The 16,490-nt window shown below is 44.1% G+C and overlaps 1 protein-coding gene across 1 annotated transcript; it reads right to left on the bottom strand.

Moving 5' to 3' along the window:
- Positions 1 to 621: 621 nt before the first annotated feature.
- CYP46A1 (cytochrome P450 family 46 subfamily A member 1) lies at positions 622 to 14,518 on the bottom strand. The gene is made up of 15 exons (XM_030274963.4): positions 14,282 to 14,518; positions 12,410 to 12,487; positions 11,833 to 11,914; positions 11,223 to 11,296; positions 10,467 to 10,553; positions 9,752 to 9,890; positions 9,081 to 9,191; positions 8,131 to 8,287; positions 7,750 to 7,812; positions 6,453 to 6,525; positions 5,928 to 6,012; positions 4,013 to 4,123; positions 3,674 to 3,762; positions 2,709 to 2,775; positions 622 to 1,882 (listed from the first exon to the last, which is right to left on the bottom strand). Exons 1-15 carry the CDS (start codon positions 14,407 to 14,409, stop codon positions 1,721 to 1,723), a joined length of 1,506 nt encoding a protein of 501 aa, XP_030130823.4. The 5' UTR covers positions 14,410 to 14,518; the 3' UTR covers positions 622 to 1,720.
- Between the last annotated feature and the right edge of the window lie 1,972 nt (positions 14,519 to 16,490).

Genomic DNA, 16,490 nt, shown 5'->3' with positions numbered 1-16,490 from the left:
TATTGGTAGCAGTGAGCAGATCCCTGGTGTGGTGGCATCTCACATTTCCACAGCACAGTTTGCCAGTGTCTGTCGAGCTGTCTGTGTGCTGTTCACAGCTTTCCCCCCACTCCCCACAGCACAGAGATACTGCCCTGCCTTTGACATATTCCCAGGATTCAGCCATTTGTTATGCCACTAGCACATCCAGCCTGCCTGGCATGGGGCATCCCAGTCCCTATTGCATCAGCTCCTGGGAACACATGTCCAGCTGAAGAGCCCTCAGTCTTCCCAATGAGATTTCATTAATGTCTAGCAGGATATAATCAGATTTCCAGTACAAGGTCTTGAAGAGCTGGTCTACTGGTAGATGGACTAAAACTTCCCTTGCAATACAGGTATTGGTACCCCAGGTGAAAGTCATATTACTACACTGTGAGATGTTGATTGTATTATCAAAAGCAGCATTAACCTTCTGGGCTTGCTATCCCACTGCTGCACTGAATGTGATGGTGCACAACAGCAGCAAGGTCAGGGAAAGCTCTGGGATGTTACTCTCCTGGTATGGAAACCACCACAGGAACCTGACAGTGTATAGACTGTGCTCTTGCCCTTTTAATTCAGAAAGATAAGAAACAAATGTGCCATCATCAATTACCTTTAATTCTCTGTATTTCATGATAGAGGAGGCCCAAACTCCTATTAGGTATCCACATTTCTGGAAAGCAGCATTTTCAAATTATAGTTTTTTCTCCCTAGCAGAGCCTGGCTGCAAGCCTACATGCAGTGACCTATTCAGGCACATCTGCAGAAGAAGGGGGTGCAGGACCTTCCTTCTCCTGTCTCTGGCTCAAAGTGCAGACACATTTCTTCAGTTTTAAGCAGCATTTAGTTCAGACACTTATTTCCAGCCCTACTAGACCATCTGGTGAAAGTGTTACTGTAGCTTTGTGGCAAACAAAATGGGGAAAATAAAGATCCAGGTTAAAATAAACACAGCAAGACTTTCCCCACAAAGAAGAGTGTCTCAGAAGAATGAGCACCGGCTGTGTGGAAGGGTAGGAGGAAGCAGGATAGTCCCTTTCTGCAGTGTGGACTGGGAATCTGTGCTCTGCATAACATCAAAAGAAAAGCAGAAGAGACTGAATAAAAATCAGGCATTAGCAGCAGGAAGAAGTAGCAGCCTCAGACTCTGATTTTTTGAGATTTTTTTTAAGATTGTTGTTATCAATTGTTATCCACATTTGGAGCAGGGATAGAAAAATTGCTTTGACCCAGAGACTATCTCCAAACATCTCTTCTCAAATTCAGCCCAAATCTATGCTCTACTCTTTTCTGATTTCATTGTGTAAGACACTCCTCAAACAAGGCCTTACTTAGACCATGTTGTGTTGTATATAAGCTTAGTGGAAACCATGAGCTGGGATTGGTGTGTAGGTTTGTGTGGCACTCCAGGGATACCCCAGTGAAAGGATGCCCTTTTCCAAGTCTGGTCAGAATCAAGTAGCCCCCAGGGAAAAAGAACAAACTTGGCAATTCCAGGTACACTTCCAGATTGAAGATGCTCAGAAGAGTGACTCTTGTAAGGTTTTCTTCAATAAATTATAAGGAAGGTTAGAAATAATTTCAGTCTAGTAATTCTCTAAAAGGGTCTACAAAATTTAACCTTTGATTAGTGTCAAGATCTTCAAAATCAGAAGAAACACTACCAGTAGCATGCCATGCTCCCCTCCCTGAGCAGTCATGCCTGGCAGCCTCTTGCAGAGCTCCTTGGCTTTAATTTACATATTACTCCATCTAGTGGCTTTATAGTTCCAGCCTCTATGAGTTTAAAACTCTGTCCTGGCACCAGCTGTATTTCAAACCTCTGCAGCAGCTTTGCCATCACCACTTTTACCTCCATCTGTTAAGAAGAAAACAGAAATCAGTGACAGAAAATACAGCTTGGACTGCAGATGCTTAAAGTCAGTCTGCCATCTTATACTGCTTTGTCAATACAGAGATTTAAAAATTAAATGTTACTCTGTTACTGCAGCTGGTTGAGTTTGGGCAGGAAACCTGGGACTTCCTGGATTTGAAGCCAACTGAGAGGCACTAATATCAGTCTTTCTGTTTATGTGTTAAACCCATTTTGGAAGTCAGATTGTAAAACTAAAGTACTCTGAACACTGGAGCTTAGATGCGCTCATAGCACAGACACAAAGCACTGGCCTCTGGCTGTCCTAAAACGCTCTCTGCCATGCTTACACACATTAAATTGTTCCTTCTGTCCATGTAGCCCTCTCCTCACCTTATCTGGGCCAGTTCTGACTCGTGTCCTCCTCCAGCTGATGTTTTCCCTGCCTTGATTGTGTCAGCGGCAGCCATGAGATGACCCCCAAGACCCCCTGCACATCCCCAGGATGCGTGTGCTTGACCTTGGCTGGCAAAAGAATTTTGACTGTGATTCCCACTAAAGGGTTTGGATTCAAGCAGGCTGGCCCAGGACGTTTGGAGGGTGCCTGCTGCTCCTCCCTGCAGACACCTCGGCTGCATGGATGTCTGCTCTTGTGACAGCATTGGTGAGACATGCCTGTCATGGGCATGGGGGGAGATCTTCCCTCTGAGGAGAAGAGGGGCAGTGCACAGGGCATCAGTGTGGCCTCTGGTGCCCACCACTACCCATGGTCAGCACACCCTCAGCTGGCCCAGTGCTTGCTACCCAAGTGTTGTTCCAGGCCTCTACTCACCTGTGCAAACACCTGCCCGATGCAGGATCGGGGTCCCAGAGAGAATGGAAAATAGCAGTAATATGGCCTGCAAAGAAAAATGCTCAAAATTGTCACTCTGACAACTTGGTTGTAAAGAAACAAGCAAATATTTTATCACAACAGCAAGGACATGGTCTAAATATCCCTTCACCTGTTGGACTTGTTAAAGCAGTCTCCAAATTAACTCTTTTTTGCTTCAGCAGCAATACGGGAGATGCACATTTCCTTCTCATTGCTCTTTACTGTATGGCTCCGCTGCCAGAGCTGTTTTGATGCATGCCAGCCTTTCAAAGCTGAATGTCAAGCACACTCTAAATGCTCTTTAGCCTGTCATGAGGATGTCACAATCTGCCCAATTATTGCACCTTTGGGCACCTCTGAACCATGTGAGTGAGAGGGTGTTTGGTTTAGGAGACCAGACTAACTCTAGGCTGAAGGAAAACTCCTGACTCACAAAGTAGCTGGTGCTGATTTCTGCATCTGTGTAGTCACTCACTGGTTCCTTCCATTGCACTCCTGACCACTGACTAGACTAGACGGCCTACACACATGGCTGAACAGCATCTTCCCTCCCTCAGCCCCTTCTCCCCTGTCTAACATGGAGACATTTCAAGCCCCCTGGGACCAGGACTGTCACGGTCCTGTCATTCCAGCTTGCAATATATTAAGGAAAATATTCAACCTGATTTGGGCCTAAAGCTTTGACCTCAATACAAACATTTAATAACAATAACATTGGTCTTTTTTTTGTAAGGTAACATGTGGTCTAAAGAATTATTGAAAAAAAGCTGTGCATTATTGCTCTCTATTTACATTTGGATGATTTAGTGTTACTCATACTGAAATGGAAAAAAATTTGATTCTACTTTTCTTTCCCTTAAAATCTCTTCCTGTAATGGTTTCTTAATACATATTTAATAACATGGGAGTTAAAAGAAACTCACTTAGGTGCATCTTTGCTGAATCGCTCTGGATCAAAAGTAAATGGATCCTTGAAAAACTTTTCCATCCTTCCCATTACATAAGTGTTGAGCTGGCAAGAAAGAGTTTATTTTTGTTAGTCAGGAGCAACACACTGAAAATGACTCTTTGCTGTCAGAGGTATAAAACCATAAATGCCTACCACTCTCCAGTCTCCACTGAGATTCTTAAATCATACCCCAGTTTTGGTCAAAATTTTAGAGAAGCAAGTACAAATATGCCCAGGGAAGATTTTGGCCCTCTCATCCACAGGTCTGTTACATTTGGATTAACTGAGGCAGCTGATGGCGGATGGGACTCACAAAGATGGTGGTGTCTGCAGGAATTCTGATGCCATTGATGACATGCTCCTTCTCCAGCCTGCGGAGCGTCCCCGAGACGGGCGGGTACAGCCGCAGTGACTCCTTCAAAACCTGTGGCAGCAAAAAGCACAAGAGGTCAGTTAGTTCATACACTGCAGGAAGCAGAAATAAAATTAATTACCTCCCTGTGGCCTTTCATTTTTGCTAAATGGGAGATTTTGACTTTTGAAACGGATGTTGGTCTATCTGCCTTGGACTCCTGTGGGCAAAATATAAGGCTACATCAGCTTCTTCAGGCCTGGTTCTTTCTTACTGATGGTCAAATAGAGAGAAAAAGACACAAAACCCAGAAGAGATCCTGGAACAGATCCAACACCTCAAGTCAGAAGAACAACCAAGTGAAAAATTATTAGGAAGCAAATCTAAGAGTGAAGTCTCCTGCCCCTGATGAGCTGTTCTGGGCACTGGCTGCCATGAGGGTGGGTGATTGCTCCCACTTCCTTCCCACTCTCAGCTCCTGCCTTTGTCCTGTTTCTGCTGCTTGAGGAGCTGAGCCAGGTCAGAGACCCAAAAAGACAAAAAACAACCTGGCAAAGGAAAATGAATAGGGAATGTTGAGAAAAAAAATGGAACAAGACCACTTCTTTTGGTGTCAGTGAGCTGTAAGAATGGCTTATTTCATCAAAGTGAAACCTAATTAACAGTGCACATGAGCATCACACTGAAAATGCAATTAACAGTGTGCATGCACGAGTGGACTAATGAAAAAGAAACCTGGACAAAAGGATTCAGAATTGCCTGAACAACAGGAGAGGAGTCCCATGGTCTCTGATACTCCAGTGATGGACTGGCTCTGACCAAGGGTGACTGATTTTGATTGTACAGATCCAAGATTGTGCTGTTAAATAAACTGTCTGCTTTGAGGAGCTCTCATGTGATCTGTCTTAAAACTGAAGGCTTAGATACCTCATCCTAATTGGAGTGGTATAATTGTGATGGTGTTTGGAGAAGACTAAGGAAGCCTGCTGATTTCTGTAATCACATAGAATTTCCTTTTCCTTATGAGAAATAGACCTATGAAATCTATCTGCTATCAAAGCACAGTAATTTGTGGGATGGGATATGCCAAATGGTAAAACACTGTTGCTCACCTCAGCAGGGCAATTTAAAACAAAAAAGATCGTGGTGGACTACTAGAATCACAGGGCAATTTATGCACAACAGCTGCCAGGACTGTGATTCAGCCTCTCCTGAGGGCTACTGGTGTCCCCCATCTCGTGAAGAAAGGAAATGCAACACAAATACTGGCTAATAGCCAACCCTGGCTTTGCAGTTTGTTACCAACCAGCACTTCTACACACAAGACCTCTTTTAGGACCAAACTCTTTCCCTCACCACCCCCGAGTGACTGAAGAGGTTTTCAAGGCTGAATAATGAAAAAACTGACATTAGAAAACGCAGCCATTATTTTTGGCTATCCTCAAATCCCACTTTATTGCATATGGTTAGATCGTGGCTGGAAATGCTTTAACAATAATCAAAAGTAGAGCAGCAAATTAGGAAAGTGTGTGGCATTCACACACAGGTTGGGCTCAGATCTGCACACCTTTCTTAAAATTACTGCCATTGATTCACTTTAAACTGACAGGGATTATGCAACTCTACTCTAGCTCCCAGACTGGTAATAATTAAGGAAAGCAGTGAAGGAATCTGTAAATTTGATGAGCATCTTCCCAATAAGTCTGGACTGCTGCAAATGTGTCAGACTACATGCTGTCTGAGTCTCTGGGGACAAACATCATCAGGAGAAAATATTAGCATAGTTTTTAAAATTTTAAAAGTTTGGACATCCTTCATGGCATAACAGAAGCTACCAAACAGCTCTGCCTGATATCTTACCTCACTCCTACAGTACCTGAGATAAATAGGTGAGCTTGCCAAGATCCTCATAGTCAACGTTTCTCTTGGCACCAAGAACCTCATCCACTTCAGCCTGAGCCCTGCAGGTCAATTAAAAATTGTTAGGTGCAGATGCCTGTTTCTTGCCAGGCAAGAAGTTGACAAATTACATTATTTTACGTTCCAGACACTGAGTTGGACTTAAACACCTAACCTCAGGCAAAATGCCAACAAATTCCCATCCAGGCTTCCTGAACTTGTACCTCATATCAGGATGAGGCAATGTGCATACAAGGCAGCTGAATCAGGTGGGATTTGGCACCTGTATGTATAAAGGCTTTGAAAAAAATCACCAGGTGAAACTGAAATACTCCACCATAAGGTTTTTCTTTTTATACATTTTGGATATATTGGTACTAGGAAACTGTTTAGTTTGGAAGGGAGGCTAAAATTAATTGATCTTATCTTTTTAATAACCCTTACAATTAAGTTCACCTTTTAATTAACATCAAGCTGGGTCTGAAAATTGGAGCACACGTACCTTTCCAGTATTTCAGGATGCTGACCCAGTGCCATTACTGTAAATGTCATCTGATTGGAACTGGTTTCATGACCTGATGATAACAAAAACCAGTTTAAAAGTTAGTATGAAATAGTAACACAATACAAAGATGGTCTACGAGGGTGATTGTGAATAGGAAGCTTTAAACATCAAACCCCAAATGTTTTATTTTAAATATGCTAGAAAATGAAGGAAATAATAAAAGGTATGTAAAGTCTATGTAAAGAGATTTCAACAATGACAAGAAAAGGACATAGCTGGCAAAGATATGACCCATCTTGTGCAAGTCAAAGCTGCAGTGGTTGCATGCAGGACCAACTACTAGGGTCATGAGCTCTCCAACAGGAGGGCTGGTGAGGTCTGGGATTTGCCTTGTCATATTATGGGACACACAGTTCTGCCAAAAAGGAAGGATTTACTGGTTTTGAGGGAAAACAGAGCTTCTTATCATCTTTCTTTGGAAGATCTGCTTTACATGTTAGGATGACCCTGCTTAAGCAAGGAGTTTGGACCAGAAGACCCTTTCAACCTTACCCACTCTGTGACTCTGTGATGTGGACACTTTTCCCTTTTTTTCATGGATAGACATATGTACTATTTTAAAGCATTACAGAAAACAGACTTCTGCAAAGATGTCTGCTGCAATAACATCTTTCTTGCTAAAGAACAGCATTTTGACCACACCTTCTTATGAACATAAATCATCTTGATCTGCAAAATCTGCAAAAAAAAACAAACAACTATCTCACATAATCACTCAGCCCATATATTTTCTGATTGGTTCGACAGTGCCTTCTCCTGCTTAGGCAAGAATGGCATTCAATCATGTGGGTGAGGTGATGCAAAGACACATTGAACATGTAAAAGATGTTTTTGGTGGGGTTTAGTGGGATCTGGGTGGAAGAGCCAGAACCCCATAAGGAATAGCCTTGCACCCCAGTGGGCAGTGGAAAGACAGAGGCTGGAAAACAGAGTGGGATGCCGGTGGTTGGAAAACACCAGCCTGGCATTATTTGCTGCACTGATATCACTGAAAGAGGACAATATATCACTTGCCTGTGAGAAAATTAAGAGTTCTCTTCAGACCTCACCCAGCTGGTCCTATGCCAGTGCAATACTTGGTCTTCCAACCAAGAGACTCCTGGTTGCAGCAGCGTCACATGGAGTCATGATGTTAATTATGATTAAAAAGCATGTTAATCATGACCCTGTAGACAGCTCAAGAATGACTACAGATTCCCACATGACATACCCAAGCATTAAAATAGCTACCAACCTGCAACAAAGAAAGTGATAAAGTTATCCAGAATGTTTTCATCATCTCTAGTCTTCTCCAGAGCTGTCAAGATAGCAAAACAAATGGAATTAGAAAAGCCCCTGTGCCCCAGCTGGACCAGCCAGAATGCTCTGCCCTGTTTGGCAGATATTGGCTGAGGTGGCATTGAGAGAGGATATGGAGTGGGCATTTCAGTGGTGACTTGTGACCAGTATTTGATCCAACACAAAGAAACAGGCAATTTTCAAAGCAACTCTCACTATCTTCAGTGTGAAAACTTTAAAGGAAGATCCAAGTTCAGATCCCCAAAACCATCCTCCCCGAATTTCACAGCAAAACATACCACAGAGAAATTCACTCAAACAGCAAGGTGTCTCTTACCATCTCCTTTCAGTATCTGTGTAAGAATATCCATTGTAGCTTCTTTCCCATTCTCGATGGCTTCTCTCCTCTGGTCAATGCACTGCTTCCCCACACGTCTCAACAGCTTCACACTCTCCCTGATCTCCTTTACCAGCTTCCGCTTCCCTGGCATGAACTGAATACAGAATTTCTTTTGTCATTTTATTCTTTTTGCTGGTAAAAAATAATGTCAGTGTTATTTTACAAGTGAGCACCTTGTTTTGCACTAAATGACACTTGCCACAAAAACATTTGCTCTCCATTCAACAAACTGAATGCCCACAGGATGAAGGGTTTGGGCTGAAATAAGAAATATTTCAATCTGTGCATGCTGATGTCGTGTCTTGTCAGAGCTGATGTTTTGGGCACTGCGAGCAAAATTCATCGTCTCTCCATGGAAGAAATTGTAGCATGCAATGCAGAATTTCACCCCTGCTCTCAAAAAGGAAAACAGGAGCTGTAAAAGCCTGAACTACAGCTTTCATGAGACATTGAAATAATTCTTTACTTAAATATTTCATATTACATCCATAATTTCCTAGCAGATGAATTTGGTAGATTAATTTAGGTTAAAAATATAACTTTTTCACAGCAAGAATGCTCAAATTTCTTCCACCCTGAGTGAAGGCTGCCATCCTTCTTGGACAAATGGCAAAAATCTCAATTTTTAATGGGTACGAGACCATAAAACCATATCAGAAGGAGACACATACAGGAAAGAACAAAAGAATAAAAAAAGAAGTACTAAATATTAATGTTAATTTCATGAGTTTTTTAAAGCAGTAATGAATTTTATCTTAATGCCCATTGGAGGGAAAGATCTTCAGATGACTGTTTCCCCAACATATATGGACCTTGCACAGCTCCATGAACTCAAGGAGGAGCAGCTGAATGTGAGGAGAGGGGACTGGAGTGAGGAGAGTACAGACCTTTATGAAGGGGTCGCGTGCCTTGTTCAGTCCCTCCATAATCTTAGTCACAGCGTTGGGAAAAGGCGTCTGGTCATCACTCAGTGCATTCAGTTCCAGGCCAAAGGCTGCCTGAGAAGCAGAAGAGAAAAAGCCAACTTGCTGGGATGGGGGTGAAAGAGCAGGAAAACAGCACCGCCTTTCCCCCTAAAAATATCTCCGGCTGTGAGGGGAGGGCAATATTGACATTACGTTTTCTCCTTATTTGGGTGGATTAATAATTTACCACTATTCTCCATTCCTCCCAAACTGGCTTGCATAGAAAGGGAAAAGGCAGTGTAAGGCAGACTTCCTGCTGACGTGCAATGGCAATAATACAACCTCCAACCATAAAAAAGCCCTGGTGTGTCCCTTTTGGTATGGAGGGGTGGGAGGTATGAGGCTGAAAGGACTTTTGCAAAGGGTACTCATCCTGCAGGCCACACCTAGACTATGCAAACCCTTCCCTACCTGCCCTTTCCCATGACTCAGCCAGAATGGAAGTGCCACTATTAGTCCTGCAGGTCTTCTGGCACTGCTGGGTAAAGGTCTTTCTCCCTGCCTCCAGCTCCTGATCCCATCCTGCTGCTGGTAGGCATTACTTCCATCCCCTCCTGCCAGTTGAGAGGAAACAAGAAAGGGACAGCTGGTACCTTTCCAATGACATCCATAGTCACCCGGCTCATCATTGACAGCATGCTAAACTCTGTTTTTCCATCTGCCTTTTCCTCTAGCTTCTCCATCAGCTCTTCTGCTTTTTCATTAAAAGTTTCCATCAGACCAATCAGGTAGCTGAACAAGCAATAAAGATGAGTAGTGGGGGCTTTGGAGAGGACATCTTTGCTCAGACAAAATAACTTTCGTTATTTTCCATAGAAAATAGTAAAGTTTTTAAAAATTTATAATTAATTTTCCTTAATACATTAAAAAGCAAACATACTGGATGAGGTGCATTCTTCTTACATCAGTCCTGCTCTGTCCTGCCATGTAATCAACATCTGTCATGGCAAAGGACAGTGGCCTGTGCCCTTTGTACATGGACTTTATCTTTGGACCCTTCATACAATGCATACAGGTACACAAGAAAACCAGACCAACTCTCTGCCTTACCTTTTCCAACAGGATAAGGCAGGATACACTACCTTGGGACCTTTCTGCCACTGCTGAGTTCATACGGGTGTCACTGCTCTGTGGGAAGTCTGATCAAATTATACTTAGCGTGGAAATCAAGTGCTGGATTCTACGTTAAATGTTATTCTGGCACTGAATGTTGGAGGCTTTTTCATCCAAATATCAAATAATGACAGGGAGAAGCATGACAATACAGTAGAAGTAACAGCTAGATGGTCCCAGAAATATTTGCCTTACCTTCGGCTGAAAGCTGGATCCATTATCCTCCGCTGCTTGTGCCAATGCTCATGGTTGCAAACAGTTACCAAACTATTCCCTAGAAACCTAGCACGAAGGAAAACAAGGAAAGGAACAGATTTATGCAAGGGAACCTGCTGAACCCCGTGTAGTCACAAATGTAAGTCTTTAACATCTACATTCTTTTATTTTTCCCATGTGTAGGGAGCACCTTTGAGTATGCAACCATTGCATCACTGTGGATGACAACCAAACCACAGATTTTTTTCTCCAGGTAGGTGTGGACCGCTGAGTTCAATCAGATGCTGGTTCATTACAACTGTTATGGAAACAATTACTATAATAACTGAATTATTCTATTTTTTAAAGCTTCAGACTAACAAAGAAAAATTCCCTTTTTTTGGAATTGAATTTAGAAGCTGCAACCTGACATGCCTTATGGAGAACTCTAAAATCAGTGCTCTAAAATCTGAGAACTTTGATGATGGTCTTGAGCAGACTGCTCTGAGACTAAATGGACATCCCCAGGGGGAAAAAGGATACATGATCAAGGTAAAACAAAATCCAACATATCCTCCTCCCTGACTGGGAAGACATTTGACTTGACACATAGGTACATGCTGCTTACATGTGTCTGGAATGAGAAATGAATCCCCACACTAAGGTCAATGGTCTGAGTCAAAATAACATGCCTTTGATATTATTAATCTTGCACTTATTTTCAGATCACAGTGGCTTCAGATGGGTTTTGCCTACCTCTCACCAAATAGGCTGAAGAGATTACCATACACAATTGGATCCTTTGGGTGCTGTGGTGACATCAAGAACTCCTAAAATAAAACCTCAGGTCAGTGAATGTTGAGTGCAATCTGTTTCCCAGACAAAACAAAAAATTTCACTCACACACATCTACTCTCTTCTTCTGCAGCTACAGTCTGAAGAGTAGATGAATTATTTGGTGTGCCCTGATTCTCCAGTTCCTGTGCTGCTAGTTTGCTTTGCATCCCTCTAGCACTTTTTTGCCCAATGACCTGAAATCTCACTCTGTTGTAATTGCAAAGATTTAGAGAAAGAAATTTGGTCTCTCGTGCCCCATTCATTTGAGATACTAAGCTCTTGTAGACAGTCTGCTTTTCACAAATGGAAAATGTTTGCTATATGTGCTGTTTAAATAAAAGTAGCAAAACAAATTAACTGATCAAGGAAAAGAAATCAGGACAGCCTGGAGAGCAAAGCACTTCATCCTCTTCACCCAGCTACAGCCAAGCATAGACTGGCTGCTGTGTGCTGCTCTGATCATCAGCCACCAGCTCTGCTGTTATGGAGGGAATGGGATCACCATTGATTTGCCTTTATTTTTCAGTACCTTCACTCCTTCAGGACTCACAATCAATACTGAGACTCTGTGAAAGGCATTCATTCTTACAACAGGTCCATATTTCTCTGCCCTGCAAGAAGAGAATTTTTTTTTAAAGAGAATTATGGTACAAACTATCAATATGTAACATCTCGACCTAATAACTTTGAAGGACCAGAGCACATTGCAGTGGGAACTACTGCAGTCCCCAGCCAATAAAGCCATTAGGAGAACAGAATAATCAAGGTTGGAAGAGACCTTCAAGATCATCTGATCCAACCATCAACCCGTCACCACCGCAATCACCCCTAAACCATATCTCCAAGGGCCACATCCAGACCTCTCTTGAACATTTCCCCAAAGTTACTCCACCACTATCCTTATTCCAATGGCTAACCATTCTTTCAGTGAAAATGTTTTTTCTAATATCTAATCTGATCTGAAAGATCAATGCTCTCTCTAGCTTCTTTTTCCAACCATATCACTGATGCTAATTATGTCATTCTGTAAGGGTCTTTGTGCCTTGATTTCTCAATATGTGCTACAGGACTACCCCATTCAATGTTACTGATGTGCCTCAACTTACCACTGCAGCAAGAGATCTGGTGTAAACTCCTGTTTCCTCACCATTCTCCATATGATTGGCAGGTGTCCAAAGAAAAAGCTGTAGAATATGAAGGTTAAGAGTGTCATAAGGATGCCAGCATAGGGTTTTGTATGGATTGCAATCCTTGTTGCTCCGTGACTGTTGCTCATGTTTTCCTCGTAAGGGAAGATGGAAATAACTCTGAGCTGTGCCAATGCCCAGCCCTCACCAAGCTGGTAAATTGGGGACCAAAGACATGCAGCTCGCAGGCAGCCAGAAGAACAGCACAGAGATAAAGGATGAGATCATTTTCTTATGCTGTATTGTAGGAGATGTTTGGGTCTGGATGGAATCTCCCATGAATTTTGTTGCTCTTTGCCTGTCTGAGTGAATCTTGACTGCAGCTATTAGACTGCTGTACATGAAAGAGATGTTTGCATTAAACACTCCTTAATATGTGCTCGTCCCTGGTAAGTGTAACTTCATTTCTGTCAATGCATTTCTGTTAAGAGAAATTAGGAACCATCTCCTTCTGTCCAAAACTGCATAATTTCAAATACTTAGGAGGATAATTACCGGTTAATATGGAAATTGAAGAAATTAATAGGAGACGATAACTCTTCAAATACAATAGCTGCATTAAAAACTTAAGAGATCAATTCCTTCTTTCAGCTGTGAGTGGTGAATTCTCACTGGCTTTGCATAAATCTGAGGGAAGATTTGGCCAAGCTCCTCTCTAAATGAAGCAAGCTGCACTCAAGATCTGTTTTCCATTTGAGAGACAGAGAGCCATGTTATCATCCTTTTCAGTATAAATAAGCTATGGGGGAAACAGACTCTTATTTTATTACTGTTGGAACTGGGAGGCACTTAAAATAACAAGAAACTCAACAAAGTTACTCAACATCTACAGAAACTTTAAATCCTCCACTTGTTTGAATCCTCCTTTGCAACTGTATTCCAAAAAGACGTGAAAGCCCCAAACACAATTCCTTTGTTAGCTCTGCAAACTGTCTATATCTGCAGCACAGAAAACAAGCTCCCACTCGTGGCTCCTCTGGTGTGCCATCACTCCATAGGGTTACTTCACACCTCAAAATGAACCTAAGGACTAGCAGGTTCAGGTATGACAAGATCATCCTCTCTGACCCTGATTACACATGCAGGATGAAGCCTGGAGCTGGGCAGGAGAGAGTGGTGTCCCTGTAAAGCTGTGCATGAGCGCTGGTGTCTCTTCCTGTGGCATGTTAGGAGGGCATGTGCACCCACAGGTGAGGTTAAGTGGGAAGCTCACGCACTCCTGCAGGAACCACGACTCCTTGTGACAGCACTGCCAGTGTCTTGCTGGCAGCTTCCTCACTGCCCCTTATAACTCACGACATTTTTATTTATTTTTGGCAGAAATCAAACACCTGGCTGATGAAGGGGGGCACGGAAGGTGCCTGGTGGAGTTAGTGTCAGTGTGTCTCCCGGCGCAGCGCGGCACGGCTGGCGGTGCCGGTCCCTCCTGCGCGGTGACGCCGCTGTCACGTCCCTCCCCAGGGCCGTGAGCACACGCACAGCTCCGCGGGCGGCCCTGACTCCCCTTCGTGCCGCTGTGGCCCTCGGGAGATGCGGGTGAGGACACGCAGCCCCGGCCGGGCGGGCCGTGCTGCTGGGCAGGTGCGGGATTCCCGGCACCGCTCCCCGGGAAGCGGGCACACACCAGCGCCGGGCCCGGCCTGCCTGACCCTCGCCGCTGCCCCTGCCCCTGCCAGCGGCCAGGGCTGATTTCCTGCTCCGACACCGCCTCCCGGCTCCAGCCTGGCACGGAGCGCTCCGTGGGGACAGCGAGCCAGCCCGCCGCCCCTCGCCGCCCGGCCAGCCCCTTACCTCTCCCGCGGGGCGCCGGGGATGTGGTCGTACTTGGCGTGGACGTACTGCACGTAGCAGCAGTACAGGACGAAGGCCAGGAGCGACAGGGCCAGCAGGAGCCCCCCCGCCGCCCACAGCACCTCCATGCCCGCCGGCTGCCAGCGCCTCCGCCCGCCCCGTGCAAAGGGCGGCCGGGAGAGTCCCGGCTGCGGGCGGGACCGCTCCAGTTAAAGAGCCCGGCGGCGGCGCTGGCAGCGCGGGGCTGTTCCAGCGCACCCGCACGGCCTCGGCCCGTGCCTGGGTGTGTGGACGTGCTCCGGAGGAGGTGCTCACAGCGCTGGAGTGAGCACTTTTCCTATCACGTAGTGATATGATAAGGGGAAATGGCTTTGAACTTAAAGAATGTAGATCTAGATTAGATATGAGGAATAAATTCTTTACGATGAGGATAGTGAGGCACTGGAACAGGTTGTCCAGGGGAGTTGTGGATGCCACATCTGAAGTGTTCGAGGCCAGGTTGAATGAGGCTTTGAGCAACCTGGTCTAATGGAAGGTGACCATGGCAGGGGATGAAGGTGGAACTAGATGATTATGGTCCCTTCCAACCCAAACCATTCTATGATTCTGTGACATATATATATATATATATATATATATATCTATCTATATATATATATATATTATATATATATATATGAGTGTGTGTGTGTGTGTGTGTATGGATATATGCTTACCTGGGTGGAGACGATGCTTTGCACAAGTGCATGAATGAGGAGGTCAGGAAGGATGCTGCACCTTCCTATGTTTGTTTACAAAAATGTTTTAAGTAAAGCTGGTCTCTGAAGGGTCCTAGACAAATCAAGCATCCCAGTACAAGTAAGGCAGAGGCTTTTTGTTGACTTCTGTTTAAATTAGAAGAGTCAATGGAAATGTACTGTGGGTGCCTGTAGGAATCAGTAGGTGAACGTTTTTAGAGCAGTCTGCTTTGGGCACCATGTTATACAACATGCTCATTCCTCATCCAGACAAAGGAGTGAGAGCTAATACTGTTTTATTCAAAACAAGCCATCTAATACTCACTTACACAAATTGCATAATGATTGCAGGACACAAGAGACTAAGCCATAAAATAAATGGTGGAAATTAATTTCTGATTAATGAAAAGTAATGCATGGGGGAAGACAAAATATGTGTATACATACCTGTATACATGCAAGCCAGTTATATATATTTAGTGGTGGTACTTATTCAGGAACTTCACCTTAATGCTCAGCACTGATGAAAGAAGCAAGCAGAGCATTTGATGGTGATTAGAAATGGGGGAGCAAGTAAAACAAGATGCCTGAATGTACTGGTAGATGGAGACCTGGATAAACCTGAGGCACACTCACCGTGTGGGAATACCCCATGCACCCTTACCAGCTCAGCAGAGGTGCACAGACAGAACAGGCTAAGCCTCAAACTGGAAAAAGGACGAGTGAGGGAGGTTATGACAGGTGTCAGGAAAACCACCAGTGGTTTGCAGATAAATAGGGACAAACGGAGTCATTACTTTGCATAATTCAAGAACAAGGAGGTACCCACTGAAATGATCCAGCAGCAGGTGTAAAAGAGGAATACATTTTCCACAGCAAATTGTTAAACAGAGGAACTCATGGCAACAAGCTATTGTGAGAGCTAAGTAAGTGGGCTCACAAGGAGCCAGGGAAAGTGATGGAGATGGCATCAGGAACCATCGCTAGCCTCAGGACCTCTGCACTCTGGGGATTCCCAACAGGAGCAGCAAGACCCCAAATTGTTCAAGAAAACCAAGAATGTATACAAACCATCTACTGCATCCTCCTTTCTTCCCATCCTGCCCTTAGTTCAGCAGTCTTTCAATCACTGCAACAACCTTTATAGCCTCCAATAAACCCTCCCCTTCTTCCTTCCTTCTCAGATTCTTGCTAGGTCACTTCACCCAGTGACCTAGCAGCAGGTTGTGCACACTCTGTCCCTTTGAAGGCTGCTTATCTTGCATACAGGGTGGCTGACACTCCTCTCCACCATTTCCACAGCTCTGAGTACAGCAGGACAAGCACAAGCAGGATCTTTGCAGCCCCACTACACCCAAAAGAAAACAAGCACAGCACCTGGCAATCAGACTTTCACAGGACAGCCCATTATATACTCCTTTTGCTCAACCATCTGGAGGTAGCATACCAAGCTAACTGGAATTTTATCATAT

The sequence above is a fragment of the Taeniopygia guttata genome, chromosome 5, assembly GCF_048771995.1.
Source record: "Taeniopygia guttata chromosome 5, bTaeGut7.mat, whole genome shotgun sequence".
NCBI lineage: Eukaryota > Metazoa > Chordata > Aves > Passeriformes > Estrildidae > Taeniopygia > Taeniopygia guttata.
Note: the sequence above shows the minus strand (reverse complement) of the source record. Positions and strands in the feature narration are given on the sequence as shown.

Coding starts and splice junctions, on each gene's coding strand:
- CYP46A1 (XM_030274963.4), bottom strand. CDS start 14,409: ATGGAGGTGCTGTGGGCGGCGGGGGGGCTCCTGCTGGCCCTGTCGCTC. Junction 6,013..6,452: donor CATCCTGAAATACTGGAAAG/GTACGTGTGCTC, acceptor ATTGACCTGCAG/GGCTCAGGCTGAAGTGGATG. Junction 4,124..5,927: donor AGCTCACCTATTTATCTCAG/GTACTGTAGGAG, acceptor TTGCTGCCACAG/GTTTTGAAGGAGTCACTGCG.